Below are 17,312 nucleotides of genomic sequence, written 5' to 3' on the forward strand. Positions count from 1 at the left end.
GCACGTACTGGCAATCCATGATTCAAGGACAAGCTATACTCACATATCATTACATGTGAACCAGGCCTTACTCTTTACTCTGTGTCCAGAGGCAGGCAGAATTAGTAAAAAGGTAAAGATCCTTGACAAGTATTCACCTACTTTGGGAGGAGCCTTAGCAAAGGGAAATGACTACAGAAGTATTGTTCCATTTATTCCCACTAGTAATTAGCAAAAGGTGTGAGACACTGGGTAGGTAGGTTGTAGAAATAGGCTAGCATTTTGCATCCTCATCCAAACAAGACATGCATATGGTATAAAGGGAGTATATTATGTGACAAAATTGGAAGTACTCACCTAGTTCTACTACATGAGGGAAATTCCAGAGAGTTATAATCTCAGATCTCAGTGAGTGGGATTTCCAATTCCCTTCCTACTGACAAAAGACTGGTATTCTCGCTATCACCAGCAGAAGAAAAACAAATGAGGAAATTCCAATTAAATGTTTCTGCACATTTAATTTCCTACTTATAAGTTTGTGGCCGCCATCCTATACACAAGGCATGGAGAACCTGCGCCCCATAGGCCAGATATAGCCTGTGGCGATTCCACATCTGGCCTGCCAGTTTCTTCCCCAGGCCTGGCCCACTCTTCTCAGGTCCTGTCCCTCTCCCCAGGTGGGAAAATCTCATCTCCCATCAGTAGCTAATCAGAGATGAGATTTCCCCTATCCCCCCAGCCCCACTATCAGGCTTTTAAAAAGCTTCTATTGGTGCCAGTAGGGGCTTTTAAAAAGCCTAATTGCCATGCAGGGGGCATTTTGGGGGGAGACACTGCTGGGTAGGGGAGGACTAATCTCGATTGCTCTGACCCCCTGTTGAAAATCGCACTTATTCACACTTAGATGGAAGTATGTCTCATTGAACGCAGTAGGACTTAACGTCTGAGTAGACATGCATAGAATTGTGCCATTTGTCTTCCATGCCCCTGGGTGACTTTCTTGTAGTAGAAGAAAAATTGTGGTTGCATCTCCTAGCACTGTCATAGGAGCACAATCCTGCCAAACTATTAACAATGGAAGAATAACAGGATTTATTTTTTTACTGTGGGGTGAGGTTTCTTTGTAAAGAATTCATAAAAATTAACTCTTAGAGGATGCTTCTAATCAGTGTTCTTGCAGGTGAAGCAAACAAAATGAAACCCCATAATCTGTCAGCTGCTATCTTTTGTCCAGGGCCCACCAAAGCATGGAGTTCACTCTGGTCAAGCTATATACAGCCGTCCCTTCCAGCATTAAAATATTAAACTACTGTAGATCTGTCTGATTAGTTCAAATCAAGATGTGAAATGCAGCTGCCCATCCACTGCCCTCACGGTACCCTAGTCCACAATAATTTCTTACCTCAAGATTACCTCCCAATTCAAAGTGCTGGTATTGACCTACAAAGCTCTGAACAGTTTGGGGCCACGTTACCTGAAAGTTCATCTCCTGCCATATGGCCCAGACCCTAAGATCATCCTCAAAGGGCCTCCTCCAGGTGCCCTCACCAAATGAAGTGGGTGGTTACTAAGGAGAGGGCTTATTCAGTGGTGGCAACCCAGTGGTGGAATGAGCTCCCTAGAGAGACTCGCTTGGCACTTACATTGTGCTCTTTTCAGTGCCAGGTGAAGAGCTTTTTATTTTCTCAGGCATTTTAATCCTTCAGTTTTAAAAATCGCAGTAGTACGTTTTTAGATCTTTGCACTGCTGCCGGCTTTTATCTTGGTTCCTACTTGGTTTATTCTGTGTTGGATATATGTTTTTTATACTGTGTTTTACTATGTTATTATATTTTATGGTTTTAAGTTTCATTTTGTGAGCCACCCAGAAAGCTTCGGCTGATGGGCAGTATAGAAATTAAACAAATACATAAATACATTTGCCTCACCACTCCCTCCCTTCCTACAATACATAGCCTTTTCTATTTCTAGGACCCACATAAAGCTTTTCGTAGCCAGCACTCCTCTCCTTGTCTCTATTCCTCTCAGCCCTTCTGGGTCCCTTCCTCTTCTGACCATCCTTCTCTTGGGTCCCCACTTCTGCGTCCCCTAGCTACTCTGTCCCCTCTCCTTAAGTCAGCCTGCCTTCGGGATTCTTGTCGTTCATTAGCTTCCCTGATGGAACCTCTTCTGCTTAGTTTCCCAGTCATTCACTTTTTCACCTGCCCTGCAACCTTTCTGCTGCCCCTCTTTCCTTCCAATAGCACAGTGCTGCTTCTGTCTGTAGACCCATAAGATAGTTCCAAACCACATCAGGCCTTTCACTTCCCTCACAGAAACACCAGAAAGAGTCTTGTAGCAGCTTACAGACTAACCAATTTATAACAGCATAAGCGTTCGTAGATTCTGTTCTATGAAAGTTTATGCCATTATAGGTTTGCTAGTCTTTAGGTACTACTATATGACTGCTGCACCAGACTAACATGGCTATGCCTTATGGAAGAAGATACACAGTTTGTCAACACTCTATGGCTGATACATTCTCTCTGAACAGCTGGAATACTAGAACATCCCTTACCGCAGCAACTCAGACTGTGGTGGAGCAGGATTGATTGACTGAGGCAGTTTATAGGCTGCTTGTCAATCAAACAAATTCTCGAAGAGGCAACTTGGTATACACATGACATATAGGCAACAGATGTTTTTAACCCCATTATGTATTTCTTACATTTTTACACACACACCCCAGCCCCTAATAACAGCCGTTTTTCTGATAAGGTCTGAAAAACCAAAATCCATAAATACAGAAAACTGGTGTGTGTGTGTGTGTGTGTGTGTGTGTGTGTGTGTTTTAAATGCAGCTAATACCACCACTGTGCAATGTATAACCTCCAGCCACAGTTCTCCCCCACCATGAGAAAGAATTAATGTGCCACATGGGGATATGTTGTTTCCACTTTCCACAGCCATCCACGTGGTTTATGCCCTGGATCCTTGGAGCCTCGCTCAGTCTGGTCTTACACTCGGACAGCCATCAGGTGGAGAAATATGCCCCCACTTTATGCCCTCCCCCTTCATAGAAAAATGCAAATGGTGAGTGCCACAGAGGAGAGGCCTGGAGGAACTTGAAGAGCTCAACTCTGGACAGAGCAAGGCTGTTGTTTCTCTGCAGCTCAGGGGAATAGTGATAACTCTTTCTCTTACAGATTCATCCAAGTTAGGCAGAGACTCCTGCATGCTTTATCCATTTTTAGTTCTTCAGTGTTACAAACTGCATCGGTACATTTTTAGATCTTTGCACTGATGCTGGCTTTTACCTTGGTTTTTACTTTGGTTTTATTCTTTTTTAAAAGTATGGTTTTTATATTATGTTTTACTGTGTTATTGTATTTTATGGGTTTATGTTTTGTTTTGCGAACTGCCCAGAGAGCTTTGGCTATTGGACGGCATAGAAATGTAATACATACATGCATACATACATACATACATACATAAGTGACCATTTTCCATTTAGAATCGAGTATTATTCCTTCTCCCTGGATGGTCCATATGCTGTGTGTGGCATTCCCGGCATAGCCAGTAGGAGGCAGCAGGCTGTATCTGTGTCCAGCTGTATACCAAAGGCTGAGCATTGGGACCATCCCCTCCTCTCACAATGCAGTAGCAGTTCTCCCCTCAGAAGGGGAGATAGGCATTGTCAAAGCAGGGAGCAAAGACCCTGTTATTGTTCGGTAAAGTACTGATAGACCTTTTTTTATTATTTGCAAGTTGAACTAGGAACAGTGCAGAACAAACAGCCAGTCCTCAACTTTTGAGCCCTTTGCTGCACATTTGGCTGCTATTTGAGACTCTGCATTGTTCTTCAGTTTTCCCGCCTTTTTTGTGAGAGGATTACCACCCACCTCAGGTATTCCTTTTCTGAGAGAACATTTTGAGCTTGTACATGCCAGTCTATCACTGATCAACTCTGAAGAGGCACTCAGTGATGCAGTGGGATCTTCCGACCAACCGACTGAGCTAACTTCCCCAACTCTGTCAGGCAGGTCAGGTGTCTGGAGAGCCAGGAGCTGCCCATATAATAATACAGTGTAAGGACCCTGACAAGCAAAGCTAGAAAGAACATTATATAGATAGCTGTGTGCTTAAAGGCACCAGCTCGCTGGTCACACAGTTGTCAGCTGAGCACTTTTTGGACTTTGCAAACAACAGCTGAACCCATGACATCACAAACATACACATATACACACTCACACACTGGTTCACATGACACAGCAGTTTATCAAGACTTAAGCATGGGTTGTTTAATGCTCGTTTAACCCACAATGACTGGGTTAATGGGTTAATCTTGGGTTAAATTAGTAATCTGTACAGTGCCTTGTACATTGATAGCACTATATAAGATGATGATGATGATAATAATCAAGGCTTAAGTGATGGCCAGGTTCACATGACCCATCATAACCCCTGATCACTCCGATTGGAGGTTGCCTCAGAAGGGCAGCAGCACCCCCACACACATGCACTACAGCTAATTGTGGGTTAATTAACCCATGATAACCCACCGTGTCATGCGAACCGGGTCACACACACGTACAGCCAACATTTTGCAGAAAATCCTTCATATTTATCATAAAAACTTCATTATTTAAGGAATAGCTGTTAGAATCACCTCACCTCAGATGGAGTGACTTTACCAGCACACCACATCTCTCTCACATCCACTGCTAATTCCATGTGCTTTAATCACCTTCTTATGTACCTTCCCCACATATTTCTCTTTTTTGGCTCTTAACTCTCCAGTTGGCTTACTGTTGTTTATTAAACTAAACATTTCTTGAACCTTCTTGGAACATCTAGCTCAAGCACAGTAAATATGATATCTGACAGGATGTGACATTGTGCCTCTTCAGCTATGTCATGTCATGTTTCTCTGTTCTTCATCCACAGACTTACTATTTACTAGGAATTGCAGAAGGCCAATTTGCATATGTAATACCAGAGGTATAAATACTACTGTTAGAGAAAATCATTTGTTTAGCCAAGAAACCAATAAAACTATATTTCCTACATAAATGAGGTCTCTCACACTCACACACTTTCTTTTTCCACTTCTACCACTTTTCCCTCCAACAAATTCACCATTACCTAAGCTGTTGCTATTCCCTTTCAAACTACCACTGGGTGCTAAGTACAAGAGTTAATGGCAACTGCTCTGCCTGCCGCACTGTACAAACCTTGTGTCCTTCATATCTGGTCTCTAACCCATCACCTGACTCCAGTGCTCCTTTCAGGGAGTTCTGATAAAACAGAAAAGGTCTGATTTTCAGTACTGTACCCTTTCTGTTTCCATGATGCCTTCTTCCACACCCCCATATCTCTTCCTGCTGCAATCTTGGGAGGGGGGCTGTTACACTTTAGCAAGCTCTGGTACTTCCTGTGGGAAATTTGCCTTCAAGAATCATGATTCTAATTGAACCACATACCCATTAGAAGAGTTGGTTTTTACAGACATTTTCTAAACTAATATCAAATGCTTCTATTTTCCCCTCCTTCTCCCTCCCTCCCTCGCTCCCTCCAGGTGTTGTGCTGTCACAGGCTCTCTAAGGATTGTCAGTGTACATCGTACAGGCAAATTTGTCCGAATCTTCAACTCATTGTTGAACAAGGAGGTAGACCTAAGTAGCTACGTCATCCAGCAGTGGGTTGGAGGGTACCCGGTGTCTATCTACCGTTTCCCAAATGGCACCATTCTGCCTGCACAGCACCACATCACCGTAAGCAGCAGGGACCCTTCCCATTTCCCAACCCTTCATGTGATGTAAACTCTGTTGATATGTAGTACAAAACAGGAGTGGTTGGGGCTAGAGATGGCGTGGGTGTCCAGTTGGGGACAGTCAATTTCTTGCCAGCTCAGCCCCCTGGATGCCAGTCCATGGATCCCCTTGCTTGCCTGACTCAGTGCATGCTGAGTTGGGCAAGCATGCAGCTGCCCGCTCCCTCACCAAGCTGCCATTTTGCATAAAAATGGCAGCTCAGTGAGGGAGCTAGCAGCTGCACGCCACTCGCCAGGCGCCCATGGACTGCCTGGGAGTTCACCACATGCAGTAAGCAGGGTCAGGCAGCCAATGGGGATCCAGTGGGTAGTGTGCAGGGTGAGAAATAGTGAGTTTGCCCATCCCTAGTTGGGGCTGTTCACACAACATACTAACCCACACTGAGTGGTTGAGTGTGGGTTGTTGTTGAACCATGGGTTGTTTGTTGAACCATGGGTTGTTTGTTGAACCATGGGTTAGCATGTTATCTGAACACAGGACATTTTCCACAGGGTAGGTTGTTAACCATTCAGTGTGGCTTGTTAACCACCCTGAACAACCCAACAACTGTTGGTTCTCAAGGTGGTTTGTTTGAGAAAAATAAGCCACACTGCATGGTTAAGAGGCCACTCTGTGGAAAATGTCCTGGGTTCAAACAAACCCACGGTTCAAGAACAACCCACACTCAAGCACTCAATGTGGGTTAGCGTGTTGTGCAAACCCAGTCATTATATATGTATGTGGGGGGAAACTCAAGAGTGCCTGGGCTCACAGAAACTTTTGTATGCAGTTAGACCAAAACACAAATAGGAACCAATAGGATTAGCATAATGGGATTAGCACCATTATTTTCAGTGCCAAATTAAGATGTTTTTATTTGCCCAGGCATTTTGAGAACTTTGAAATTCTAAATTTAATTCAATTTAAATTTATTTTAGATGTATTGATTTTGTTTGTTTGCTGGTTTTATGATTTTTATACCTCTTTCTAATTGTTACCCACAGTAATTCCTGGCTGCCATGAGATCTGGCAGGCAGGAAACAATGTAGGCTTCTCTGCACCTGATTCTCAATCTGCAAACTTTCCCAATAAAAGAATATAATATTAACAGAGTATTATAAGGTATAAAGGGCCTTTATACCTTTAATGCAAAGCTGTGTAACTGTAGCCTGATGGGCCATTTTAAGCTTTAAAGGCATTTTTGGAAGAATGGAGAAGAAATGTGATGGGGAGGGGATATTCATTAACTCTTTCCCATTCTGCCATTTCCCCACTCCAAATTGCCTCCTCAGATAGCTTTTCTCCCTACAGAGTTTGCATTTTCAAGCTAAAGAGGGGACCACCAGGTCAGTTTTATCCATCTGAAGATGGAAGGCTGCGGGTAAATAAAGGTGAACTGCAGATGATTCACAGACATAGTGTGGCTTATTCATCTGCGCTGTATTTTATAGGTCTGGGCTGCAGGGGCTAACCTTGCTCATGAGCATCCTTCAGACAAGTTGTCAGGCCCACGGTTTTTCAGAGCAGGCCCAGAATGCACTACCATCCTTTGTGACTGCAGTGGCCAGGTGAATTGCTTTGTTTAATAGTTTGGAAGGGAAGGCAAAAGCACTGCTTTGTACTTTTCCTTTAAAAAAAAGGAAGTGAGTGAAGAGTATTCCAGGGTTTATCATCCAAAGGTGAGACTATATCAGAGTAAACACCAACCCAGAATTGTAAAAAGAGAGATAGTGTTTGGGTCTTGGAGCTCATCAGATAGGTTGAATGTTAAATGGTGGTATAGTCAGTCTGAGTTGTCCATGAAATCTGTATACTATGCAGTTAGCTAAAATAACACATGCATGCCGTTTTGGTCACGGAGGGGTACAACTTCAAGAGCATAAGAAGAGCCAAGCTGGATCAGACCAAGGGTTCATCTAGTCCAGCATTCTGTTCACACAGTGGCTGACCAGCTGTCAACGGGAAACCCACAAGCAGGACACAAGTGCAACAGCACCCTCCTGCCCATGTTCCCCAGCAACTGGTTTACATAGGCTTACTGCCTCTGATACTGGAGGTAGCATAGAGTCATCAGGAGTAGTAGCCATTGATGGCCTTCTCCTCCAGGAATGTGTCTAATCCCCTTTTAAAGCCATCCAAATTGGTGGCCAACACTATGTCTTGTGGTAGCGAATTCCATAGTTTGACTATGTGCTGTGTGAAGAAGTACTTCGTTTTATCTGTCCTAACTCTCCCCGCAATCAGCTTTATGGGATGACCCCATTAATCCTACGGTTCTGCAGAAGTGGGGAAAGAGAATCCATGACTTGGACTGGATAGATCTTCAAATAGAGGACTGTCCTCTGGCAGCCCTTCAAATGGAGGAGTTCAAATAGAGGACTGCCTGGGAGCCTGATGTATGTGATCTTGAGTTTCATCATGGAAGAAAGGCAGGATATAAATATGGGTACCAGTATTGTATGCCCCCGCCCCCAAAGCTAAAAACAGTTCGGGGGAGGGAGAATCAATCAAGGAAATTGCATAGGGGAAAAAGGTTAAATGAGAAATGTAAGCGGGGGGGGGGGATGATGAGCTGCTGCTTTTGCCCAAAGAAAAAGACGTCATGGGTCACCCATATCATGATTTGTTTGGCCCTAAAATGTATTTTAAGATTGCAATGATCATTCTTTATGTTAAGCACAAAGGATTGCAATGATCATTATCAAATTATACTGTAAAGCATGGTGTGAGAGCTAGATAATGTACTGAAGTATTAAGCAGGCCCTTCTATAGTACTGCTTAAGGGAGTGTGTACATAGGGCTGTGTTCTCTGGATTTACTCCCTAGCCCATAGAATATCAGGTGAAGTCATCAAATGTCATTGCAACTTTGTTGTTGTTCAGTCGTTAAGTCATGTCCGATAGTAGTTCTAAGCTGGCCGCTAAATAAAGCCACTTTAAAAATCTGGAATAAAAGAGCACAATCCTAAGTATGTGACCCTGGATTGCGATTTTCTTATCGACTGCTGGTACCTTGTATGACAGTTGAGAAAGAAGAACATAGTAAAAGACCTGTGTGCCCAGAGGGGAAGGCAAAAGAGACATCCAAGTCAGGTGCTCATACATAACCATCAGCTTCTGAAGAGGTCCTGAGAGATTTCAGCTGTTTTGTTGTTTTCTCTTCTGCATCTTTTTTGGCTGGTTTGTTTGATATATTAAATTGTAACCTTCCCCAAGAGCACTGGCAGAGAGGTGGCATGCAAACATAAATAAATAAATAAAAAGTAGAGGGCTGGTGAATAACTTTTTTTCCCTCTTGCTTGCATCTTCCGAGACTGTGTCGCAATACACAAACCCTCATCAGATAACAGCAGCTGCAGCTGCCTACACTGACAATGTGGACCTTTCGGTGGACAAGTTTCCACTCAAGGATGATGATGACGACGACGACGATGACGATGACGATGAGCGACCTAATCAGTTCAAGCTTCCCTTAAGGAAAGCTTCATCCTCACGAAATCGTAACAAAGACAGGGATTCAGGCAGCTTGATAAAGAGAAGGTACAATTCAATCTAGAAGTGAACTAGTCAAAAACAGGAATGGCATACAGTGTCATGTAATATATTCCTGGAACCACAGAATTTGGAAGGTCATCTAGTCTATACCCTGCCTGATACAGCATCTGATATATAGCTATCTAGCCTTTCCTTAAATACATCCAGCAAAGGAGAACCCACCACCTCCTGAGGCAATCTGTTCCACTGTTGGGCAGCTCTTACCATTCGGAAGTTTCTCCTAAACTTTAGTCAAGATTGCATCCAGATTGGCCATCTCATGAATGAAGGATCTCTCTCAAGGCACTGGGCTCCTGTGAAGATTCCCCATTGGAGGAAGGCAATGGGGAGGTGATCTTTGCAGATTCCCCCTGCATTGGCTTTCATGCTGCTCTGGAACACGATTTCTTCCCCATCCTCTTCCGCCAGTATGAGCAGAACTCAATTGGTTCTAGTTCTACCCTCTGGAGGAACAGATAATATTTTCTGCATGATGACAGCTAGGGATCCTGAAGAAATTTGAGACAGACTAAAATGAGTTTGGCTTTCTAAGAATCCAACCTGCAGAATCCATTGGGGACTGGCCCCCTCAGGCCTCACAGAGTCCATGGACTTTCTAAGCTTTTTTTTCCCACTTTCCCAAAATGTACGCAAATGTATTCGTAGGAAAATACGGCAATTTCTGCTGAGACATATTCCATCCTAGAAAATATACGCAGGGAAAAGTTGAATGGAATGGGGACATATGCTAAATGTTACATACTAACATAAATTACGGAAATTGTTGCAAACCCTCTCACAGAATTATTTGCGTATTTTTCCACATAAGGGGAAAAGATTCGAATCTGTCTGTGAACGGATGCCGAAATGAACAACATTGCACAATCCATGAAACACACATGGGACGGATTTCACAAAATCCGGACATCCTTAATGATAGCTTTTCAGACATCTGAAAACAAATATCATGTCTCCCCTTAATCTTCTCTTCCCCAGGCCAAACATTACCATCACATGCTAACTCCAGCTTCCATTATGAGTGTGGAATCTCAGGACAACTGAGAGTTATAGGTCTGTGAGTCTACTTTGAGGCCAGCAGCAGCTTTGTAACACCGGGCCCTATGTCTGCACTCTGCAGCCGTGTGATGGTAACAAAACTCATTCTGAGGCCACAGGAAGCTCTTCTGAAAATAGAGTCACTGGCCACATTCGGACAATCAGCAGGGGAAACAATGCAGTATAGGCTGTTTCCCCTGCCTCTGTGCATCCTGGTCATGCGACTGGCATTTCACCCTAATCACCCATGCCACATTGTGGGTTGCCATGTTGTCCAAATCCAGTCAGAGTCTCTCCATATATGCTCATGGCAGTACAGAGGAGCCTTAAAGGGAAACAGGGAGAAGTCAGCCCTGAACTATTTTCCTGGCCACTGCTGAAGTGGAATCTAGCCTCCAATCCCATTCTCCAGGGCAGCACAGGAAGGTGTTAATTAAGGGGTGCACAGCCTTTTCAGCCCAGAGGGCTGTACATGAGAGCCATGTGCATGCATGCGCGCACACGCATTCCAATGGCCCTGATACAGGTCGCTCATTCCTCGCTGCATGAACATCTCTGGCAGAGGGAGAAATTGGCAGGGGGGAGGTGTTGGTGGCACTCATGAGGGTGCACAGTTAGGGCCTGGGGGGGTGCAGGTTGTACATCCTGTTTAAGTGGTTGAGACATGAAGGACTCTGTGCAAGAGCTAGGTGTGCAGATTTTGGGATGTGCATGAAGACACAGCCTAAGTTTAAAAGAGCAGTTCTGTAACTCTTGGTGTCCAGAGAGGTGTTAACAAATGTTTGTGGCCCTGAGTGTCAGAGAGCTCTTCTTAGAAAAAAGGATGCCTATATATTTGACAGTAGTGGCCAACAGGCCAGGTGCACTCTGGGTTTCTTTGGTCCCTTTAAAGCAGGGATGGAGATCTTGTGGCCTCCAGATGTTGTTGGACTGCAACTCCCATCATCCCTCAGCATTGGCTCTGCTGGCTAGGGCTGATGGAAATTGCAGTCTCCCAAAACCTGCAGGGCCATGTGTTCCCCACCACTGCTTTTAAAGCATGAGGAATCAAGCATGGTGAGTCTTGGCATGCCAGCACAGATATCCCTTCTGACCATGTGCTGCACAGATGTCTGCTCCAGCAGAAAGGTTTGGTGAAGCAGTGTGTAAGCATGTGAGCAGGGAACTGGGAAGTCTTCAGCTCAAATCTCACCTCAGTTACAAATTAATTACGTAGCTTTAGGCACATTACTATTCTCTCAGCCTCATCTCTCCTACATTCCATCTTCAATATGGGCATAATATTGGCCTGCCTTACCAATTTGCAGTAAGGATTGCTGAGTTATTGGGCATCTCTACACCAGCCTAAAATCCTGCATTTAAAATGGGGCTTTCTGCTTCCATTTTAAATGCAGGATCACAATGACTCCCTTTTTCACATGCTTCCTTCCCCCCCTTCTCCCTGTATCTGAGTCTTCCATTATCTTTCATTGATCTTGCTCCTCTTCTTGAAGCTTTTCCTCTTTTCACGGAGAAAACTGAAGCAGAACACAGAGGGTTATTTGATAGCTTATCTGTGATCTATTTAAAAATGGAGCAAAGAGCATTTATTGCAGGACACGCCTTGAATGATCACAGCGTCATGTAAAGAGGCTGCAACGTTCCGAGAAGGAGCAATCTCAATCGCAGGATAAAAGCTCAGTGCGAAGGAGCCCAGTGTATGGGAATTGCTTTGAATATATGACATGAGTGGTATAAATGTTAAAGTTACTATTGATTTTTTAATTGTTACATATTAGATAGGTTACTTTCATTGCTGAAGGGCGATTGGTGTAAAATATTGGAAGCAGTTCTGCAAAACTTTCAAAATGGTTTAGCCTAGCAGAGTCATGTGTTGGGAGCAAGGAGGTGATGCTTGGTCCCAGGTTTCTGCAGGTTGAGGATGAGCTTCATACTGAGTCAATTTGGTTTTTATATTCAGGTACACAAGACACCTTTCTATTGATTCTTCAGTGAATCGCAAAATATCAAGTGACCATCCTGTAGGAGTCAAGAAACAAATCAGAGACTCAAGTGCTTCTTCTGGCTCATTTGTGTTTTCTGCAAAATATCTGCCTCCGATTTTGGGTATGTAGGTTAGCATTGGGATATCTGTGTTAACTGTATTGCAGAGTTATATGGTGTTTAAAAGCTCTTTTACAATGTAGAACAACTTATTTATGTATTGCATTAAGAACAGTAAGAAAATGTACACATGATAACAGAATGACTTAATGTGATTCCTTCATAACCAGACATACTGGAGCTAATTTACTTATTTAAAGTATTTTTATCCTGCTCCTCAGCCAAAAAGGTTCCAAAAGTGGGGCACATGCAATTAGTAAAACAAGACAGCCCCTACCTGTAGGCTTACATTCTAAAAATACATGACATACAAAGAAAATGGGATGGGGAGGGAAGAGGAAAAAAATAAGTAGTCTTTCAGCAGGAGCAGCAGAATGGCCCTGCTTTCCCTCTCATCTCCCTCTGTAGAGCCTGCAGGAATCTCTGATGCTGGTGACACTTGAGGAAGGAGGAGCCTTTATGGGGGTAGTCAACAAGTAACTACTTATTATATTCAAACACATGTAATGGAGCCCCGATGTATTTTTTCAAAAAAGGAAATGGGGTATTTTGAGCAGAGAATCAGCAAAGAAAGAGGATGTGCTTAACCCTCCCCCCACCCCATCATTTCTCTACTCCAAATCACTTTCCAAGCAGCTCTCAGGTCAAAGTGCATGTTTATTGCTGCTGAGAAGAAAAATGGTGTGCAAGGGGAAAAGTGAGGCATTCCCTTCACAGCACATCCCTTCTGTGTTCAAAGTAACTGTAATTTAGCCCTTCGCTCTTTCAAAATGTTTTCAGGTCTCCATTTGATGCATTTGCATATAGCACATAACTCCTTAGGACAACTCTGCAATCTACATCTGTATAATAACCATGGCTCTGTTGGAGTAAAGCAATAACACTTGTGAGAAGTCTTCTGAAACAGTGTGGAGTGACAGACAAAAGGGAACTTTTTTTCTTCTACTACTAGTTTATTCTTGTAACTACTTTTTCATGTAGACTGCAACTTTCAGGCTTTTCTTCCTTCCTTCCTCCTTCAATGGTAGTAAGTGTTCCTTTGTTTGAACAGTGCAACCATAATGGCTGCACTCAACCTTTACTTCGGAAACTAGCTGTTTTTCCAGTGTTATGAACTCCCAATACAATGCTGTTTGCTCTAGAAGTAGCAGTGTGTGCATGTTTCTATAGCACTTGCTTTGCACCAGGAATTTCTAACACAGAATTCTCAGGATCCTGACAAAAGTACAGCCACCATTTTCTTCAGTGTAGATGCGCATTCAACTGTGCCCATGTGTACTAAGCAATCACATTTAGGTAATATTCCTTGAGCAGAGGCAGGCAACCTAGTGCCCACCAGATGTTTTAGACTACAACTTCCATAGTTCTTGACCATAGGCCATGCTGGCTGAGGCTTATGGGAGTTGTAGTCCAAAACATCTGGAGGGCACCAGGTTGCCTATCCCAGAACCTTTTGTTTTGCCAGTGATCTGCCTTTTGCTTTACTTTTGTTGTTATTTAAAAGGCAGATAATGATTCCATTCTGTTCTTTCCCACTTGCTGAGAATATGAACAAAAAATAGCACAACTACAGCATTTATCTGTTGTTCTAGCAGGCGATTACTGTATGAATTCTTAACAAATACAACCTATTTCACCTGGGTTGATTTATGTCCACTTTCCTTGCAAGTAAAAAACAAATCCTACAGAGGGATAAAAATGGCAAATGGCTATGATTTTGGCAGGGTAATATATTTCTTGTGTGCTATTTCCACTGAGGATTTTCAGTTTACTGTGATGGAGACACCCAAATGACTGCTCACACAGTGTTAGAGTGGTATGTTGGAGATCAGCATGGGAAACCCATTCCATTGAAAATGCTTCTGACCTACTGCTTGTGTACTTTCGAGGTACAGGGTGATGGAGGGATTTAGTGGCTAGGCTAACCTGTAGAATCCTCAGCAACCAGTCCAGGCACAGGGATGCTATTAGACTGCCCCAGTTGCTTGGGAGGGACACTGTGAGTCAGCTCACCCTCCCACCCCATCACTGCATGGCCCCAATAAGTGAAAAGTCTCTCCCCATTCAGTTGTGCTGCCCTTTCTGCCGACAGTGACATCATGGCTGATGACATTCTGTGTGTGTGTGTGTGTGTGTGTGTGTGTGTAAAAACAGGGATAAATGGTGAAACCAACTTGTATTATATGTTTCCAAAATAGATTGTGCAACATCATTGCTCCATGGGGCTAGATAAAGGAGTCCAATAGTTTTTGATTCTGCTTCAGTATGGGAACGTTTTAGATGACTTCTGCAATTTGGACAAGCTCATGAATGGAGGGGGTTGGGTCTAGTTCTAATAGCACTCTGCTTTTATTGTTCTCGGCAGTCAAGGAGAACCCTTCTTCAACCAGTGAGGGAGAATATTTTACTTTGCAGTCATGGCAACCCGAATGTGAGGAACCAGAAATTAGAGTAAGTAAAGTCCATTAGTAACAAATACATGGAGAGGGTACTAGCAGCCTCCCCAAACTTGGTCATGCTATGTTGGTTCCTCTGAGATCAAGGACAAACACAACGAGGAAGCGAAAGCAGAGGGTTCCCAAAGCATGATGCAATGTGATAGAACACACAGCAACCCTGAGTCCCTTGCTCTTACTAGAGGACGCATGGGCGGGGGAGGTTCTCTCTCTTACACAGGGCTTTTGCAGAAAGCAGGAGCAGTGCAAGTGGCTTTCACTGCTTCCACCTTCTGCATGTCCCTCTTCCCCCACGCTCTCTGTGTATGCTGGAGGACCAGTAGGAGAAGGGCTGTGAGTTTTCCACCCTCAGTCATTCCAATGAAGATCCCTAGACTGTCATTCTCTGATTTCTCTTTCGCAATTTTTTAATACAACAGCCCTGTTTTCATTTGTTGTTTGCATCCTCCTTGTGTACACCAGCTACTGTAGCTTCCGAAGACTGGAGTCTGAACCCTCCTCAGCTAAACTGCTCGAGGGCTAGGCTGGCCCACACTATGATGACATTGCCAGGTCACCAACCCATTTATGTACTGTTTTTTTGTTGCTGCTCTGCCAGGCTTGGAGTCTGGAAGACAACACAAGGCCAGACATGCATTGGCTTTCTTTTCTGACAAGTTTCAGCAAGGATGGCAGTGTCTCTACCTCCTCCTTCCCTCGACTGAGCTTGACAGCTCTTATTTACACTTGGAGAAAGTAGACAATAGGAAGGCAAAAAAGAAACTATGCCACTCCTGCCTTCATGTCATCCTCTCCTGTAATCCATCTTTGGCAATAGGTTAGGGTCAGACAAAATCATGCTGCAGTCCTGATGTTGCCTGTGGACTTCCAATTGGCTATCCTTCGTTTATGCAATAGCCAATCATTAAGTGGAAGTCCTTCAAACAGGTAAATTAGAAGGAAGATCTCTGCAATGTGTCCATTATCTGGATTCAACTGTCAGATCCAAGCAGCAATCTAGGGCATTTCCACACAGTAGAATAATAAAATCATAGAATCATAGGGTGGGAAGGGGCCTATAAGACCATCACGTCCAACCCCCTGCTCAATGCAGGAAGCCTGATTCCCAGGCGGTCTCCCATCCAAGTACTAACCAGGGCTGACCCTGCTTCGGTTTTGTGTGTGTTCATACATAGGACAAGAAAGGTAGTACTTTGGTTTGGGACGTTTTCTTCATTTCTCTAATAACTGGATTTTTGTCCCAGCAATTGTTAATTCCAATGTTGAATGTGCTGTGTTAGTTATGAGCACCTGTTGAACAGTGTATGTGGCAGCACCAGCAACAAACTCTGTAATTTCCTTCCTGCCTCTGTGGCAGTGCCATTTTATAACCTCTTTTCTTTTAAAATGTTTCATTGATTGTTAATTCTTTGCAGTCTCTCCATCTTCCCACTGTGGCAAAGCACTCCAGGAGCTTTGTGCTGATGTTTTTTAAACTGCCCACCATCTGCAAGATCCCCCTCTCCTTCTTCATGCAGCAGTGCCCTGCCATCCGTGAAACATTTGTGATGGGCTTCATTCATTCTTGAAAAGCTCTGCACACACACACACCCTCCATGGCACCAGAGCGTAGATCAGGTTTTTCACAACCTGAGGATGAACACCTCGGCAGGCAGCTCAAGAACTTCAAGGATTCCAAGCAGCATGCTAGAAACTCTCAGATGTTACCCATTTTCTCTTCCCATCCTCATCAGCAGGCGTCTCCCACCTAATCTCCCCCCCCCCGCCCCCAAGTCTACAGCATAGAGAGAGCAGACTGTCTCCAAATGTATTTTAGGAGTGATTATGTGTAAAATGTAGTATGCACAGAATAGGAAGACTTTCACTGTAAACAGATAGGAATAGAACAGACTCTAATGAAAAAAATCACCATGCCAGATTTAGGCTGCAATCTTAGCCCCCAGTGACAGTTTCTATTGAATTGTTAGGGCTCTGGCTTGGGGAGAAATTAAGAGTTCTGGGGAGAAATTTAGAGCAGCTCAAGAGCTGGTCCAAATGCTTGTATTTTTACAAAAATAAATAGTTGTATTTTAAAAGAAAAACGGGGAGAAAAGGAGTGGCAAATGCTGCTCCTTCCCCAGCCCCCTTCTGCCCTGTCAGGAGTGCAACAAGGTTTAGGAAATGTCAGAGAACTCAGACCTTGGAGCACTACAAATAAACAATAGAACTGCCCTGCCCATTGCTTTGAAGCAGCCTTCCCCAGCCAGGTGTCCTCCAGATGTGGTAACTACAACTCCCATCATCCCCAACCAGCATGGCCACCACTTTAAACCTACCAAAGAGAGTAAACTTGTCTGCATGTTGGTCCTGCACTGCCTCTCAGTCTGCGTATCGCTTATTAAAACTGCTAATGA

General features: G+C 43.8%; 1 protein-coding gene across 1 annotated transcript in view; it reads left to right on the plus strand.

Moving 5' to 3' along the window:
- The window catches only part of LMNTD2 (lamin tail domain containing 2), a 71,218-nt gene that overhangs the window by 48,744 nt on the left and 5,162 nt on the right, over positions 1-17,312 (plus strand). Inside the window, exons 9-14 of the mRNA XM_084851997.1 lie at positions 2,925-3,051; positions 5,537-5,732; positions 7,223-7,339; positions 9,084-9,310; positions 12,321-12,466; positions 14,829-14,914. Of these exons, the coding sequence (XP_084708123.1) occupies positions 2,925-3,051; positions 5,537-5,732; positions 7,223-7,339; positions 9,084-9,310; positions 12,321-12,466; positions 14,829-14,914 (899 nt within the window). The remainder of the gene's footprint in view (positions 1-2,924; positions 3,052-5,536; positions 5,733-7,222; positions 7,340-9,083; positions 9,311-12,320; positions 12,467-14,828; positions 14,915-17,312) is intronic.

The sequence above is a fragment of the Heloderma suspectum genome, chromosome 1 (genome assembly GCF_057233095.1).
Source record: "Heloderma suspectum isolate Gila_16-S chromosome 1, 16-S_ref, whole genome shotgun sequence".
Classification (NCBI taxonomy): domain Eukaryota; kingdom Metazoa; phylum Chordata; class Lepidosauria; order Squamata; family Helodermatidae; genus Heloderma; species Heloderma suspectum.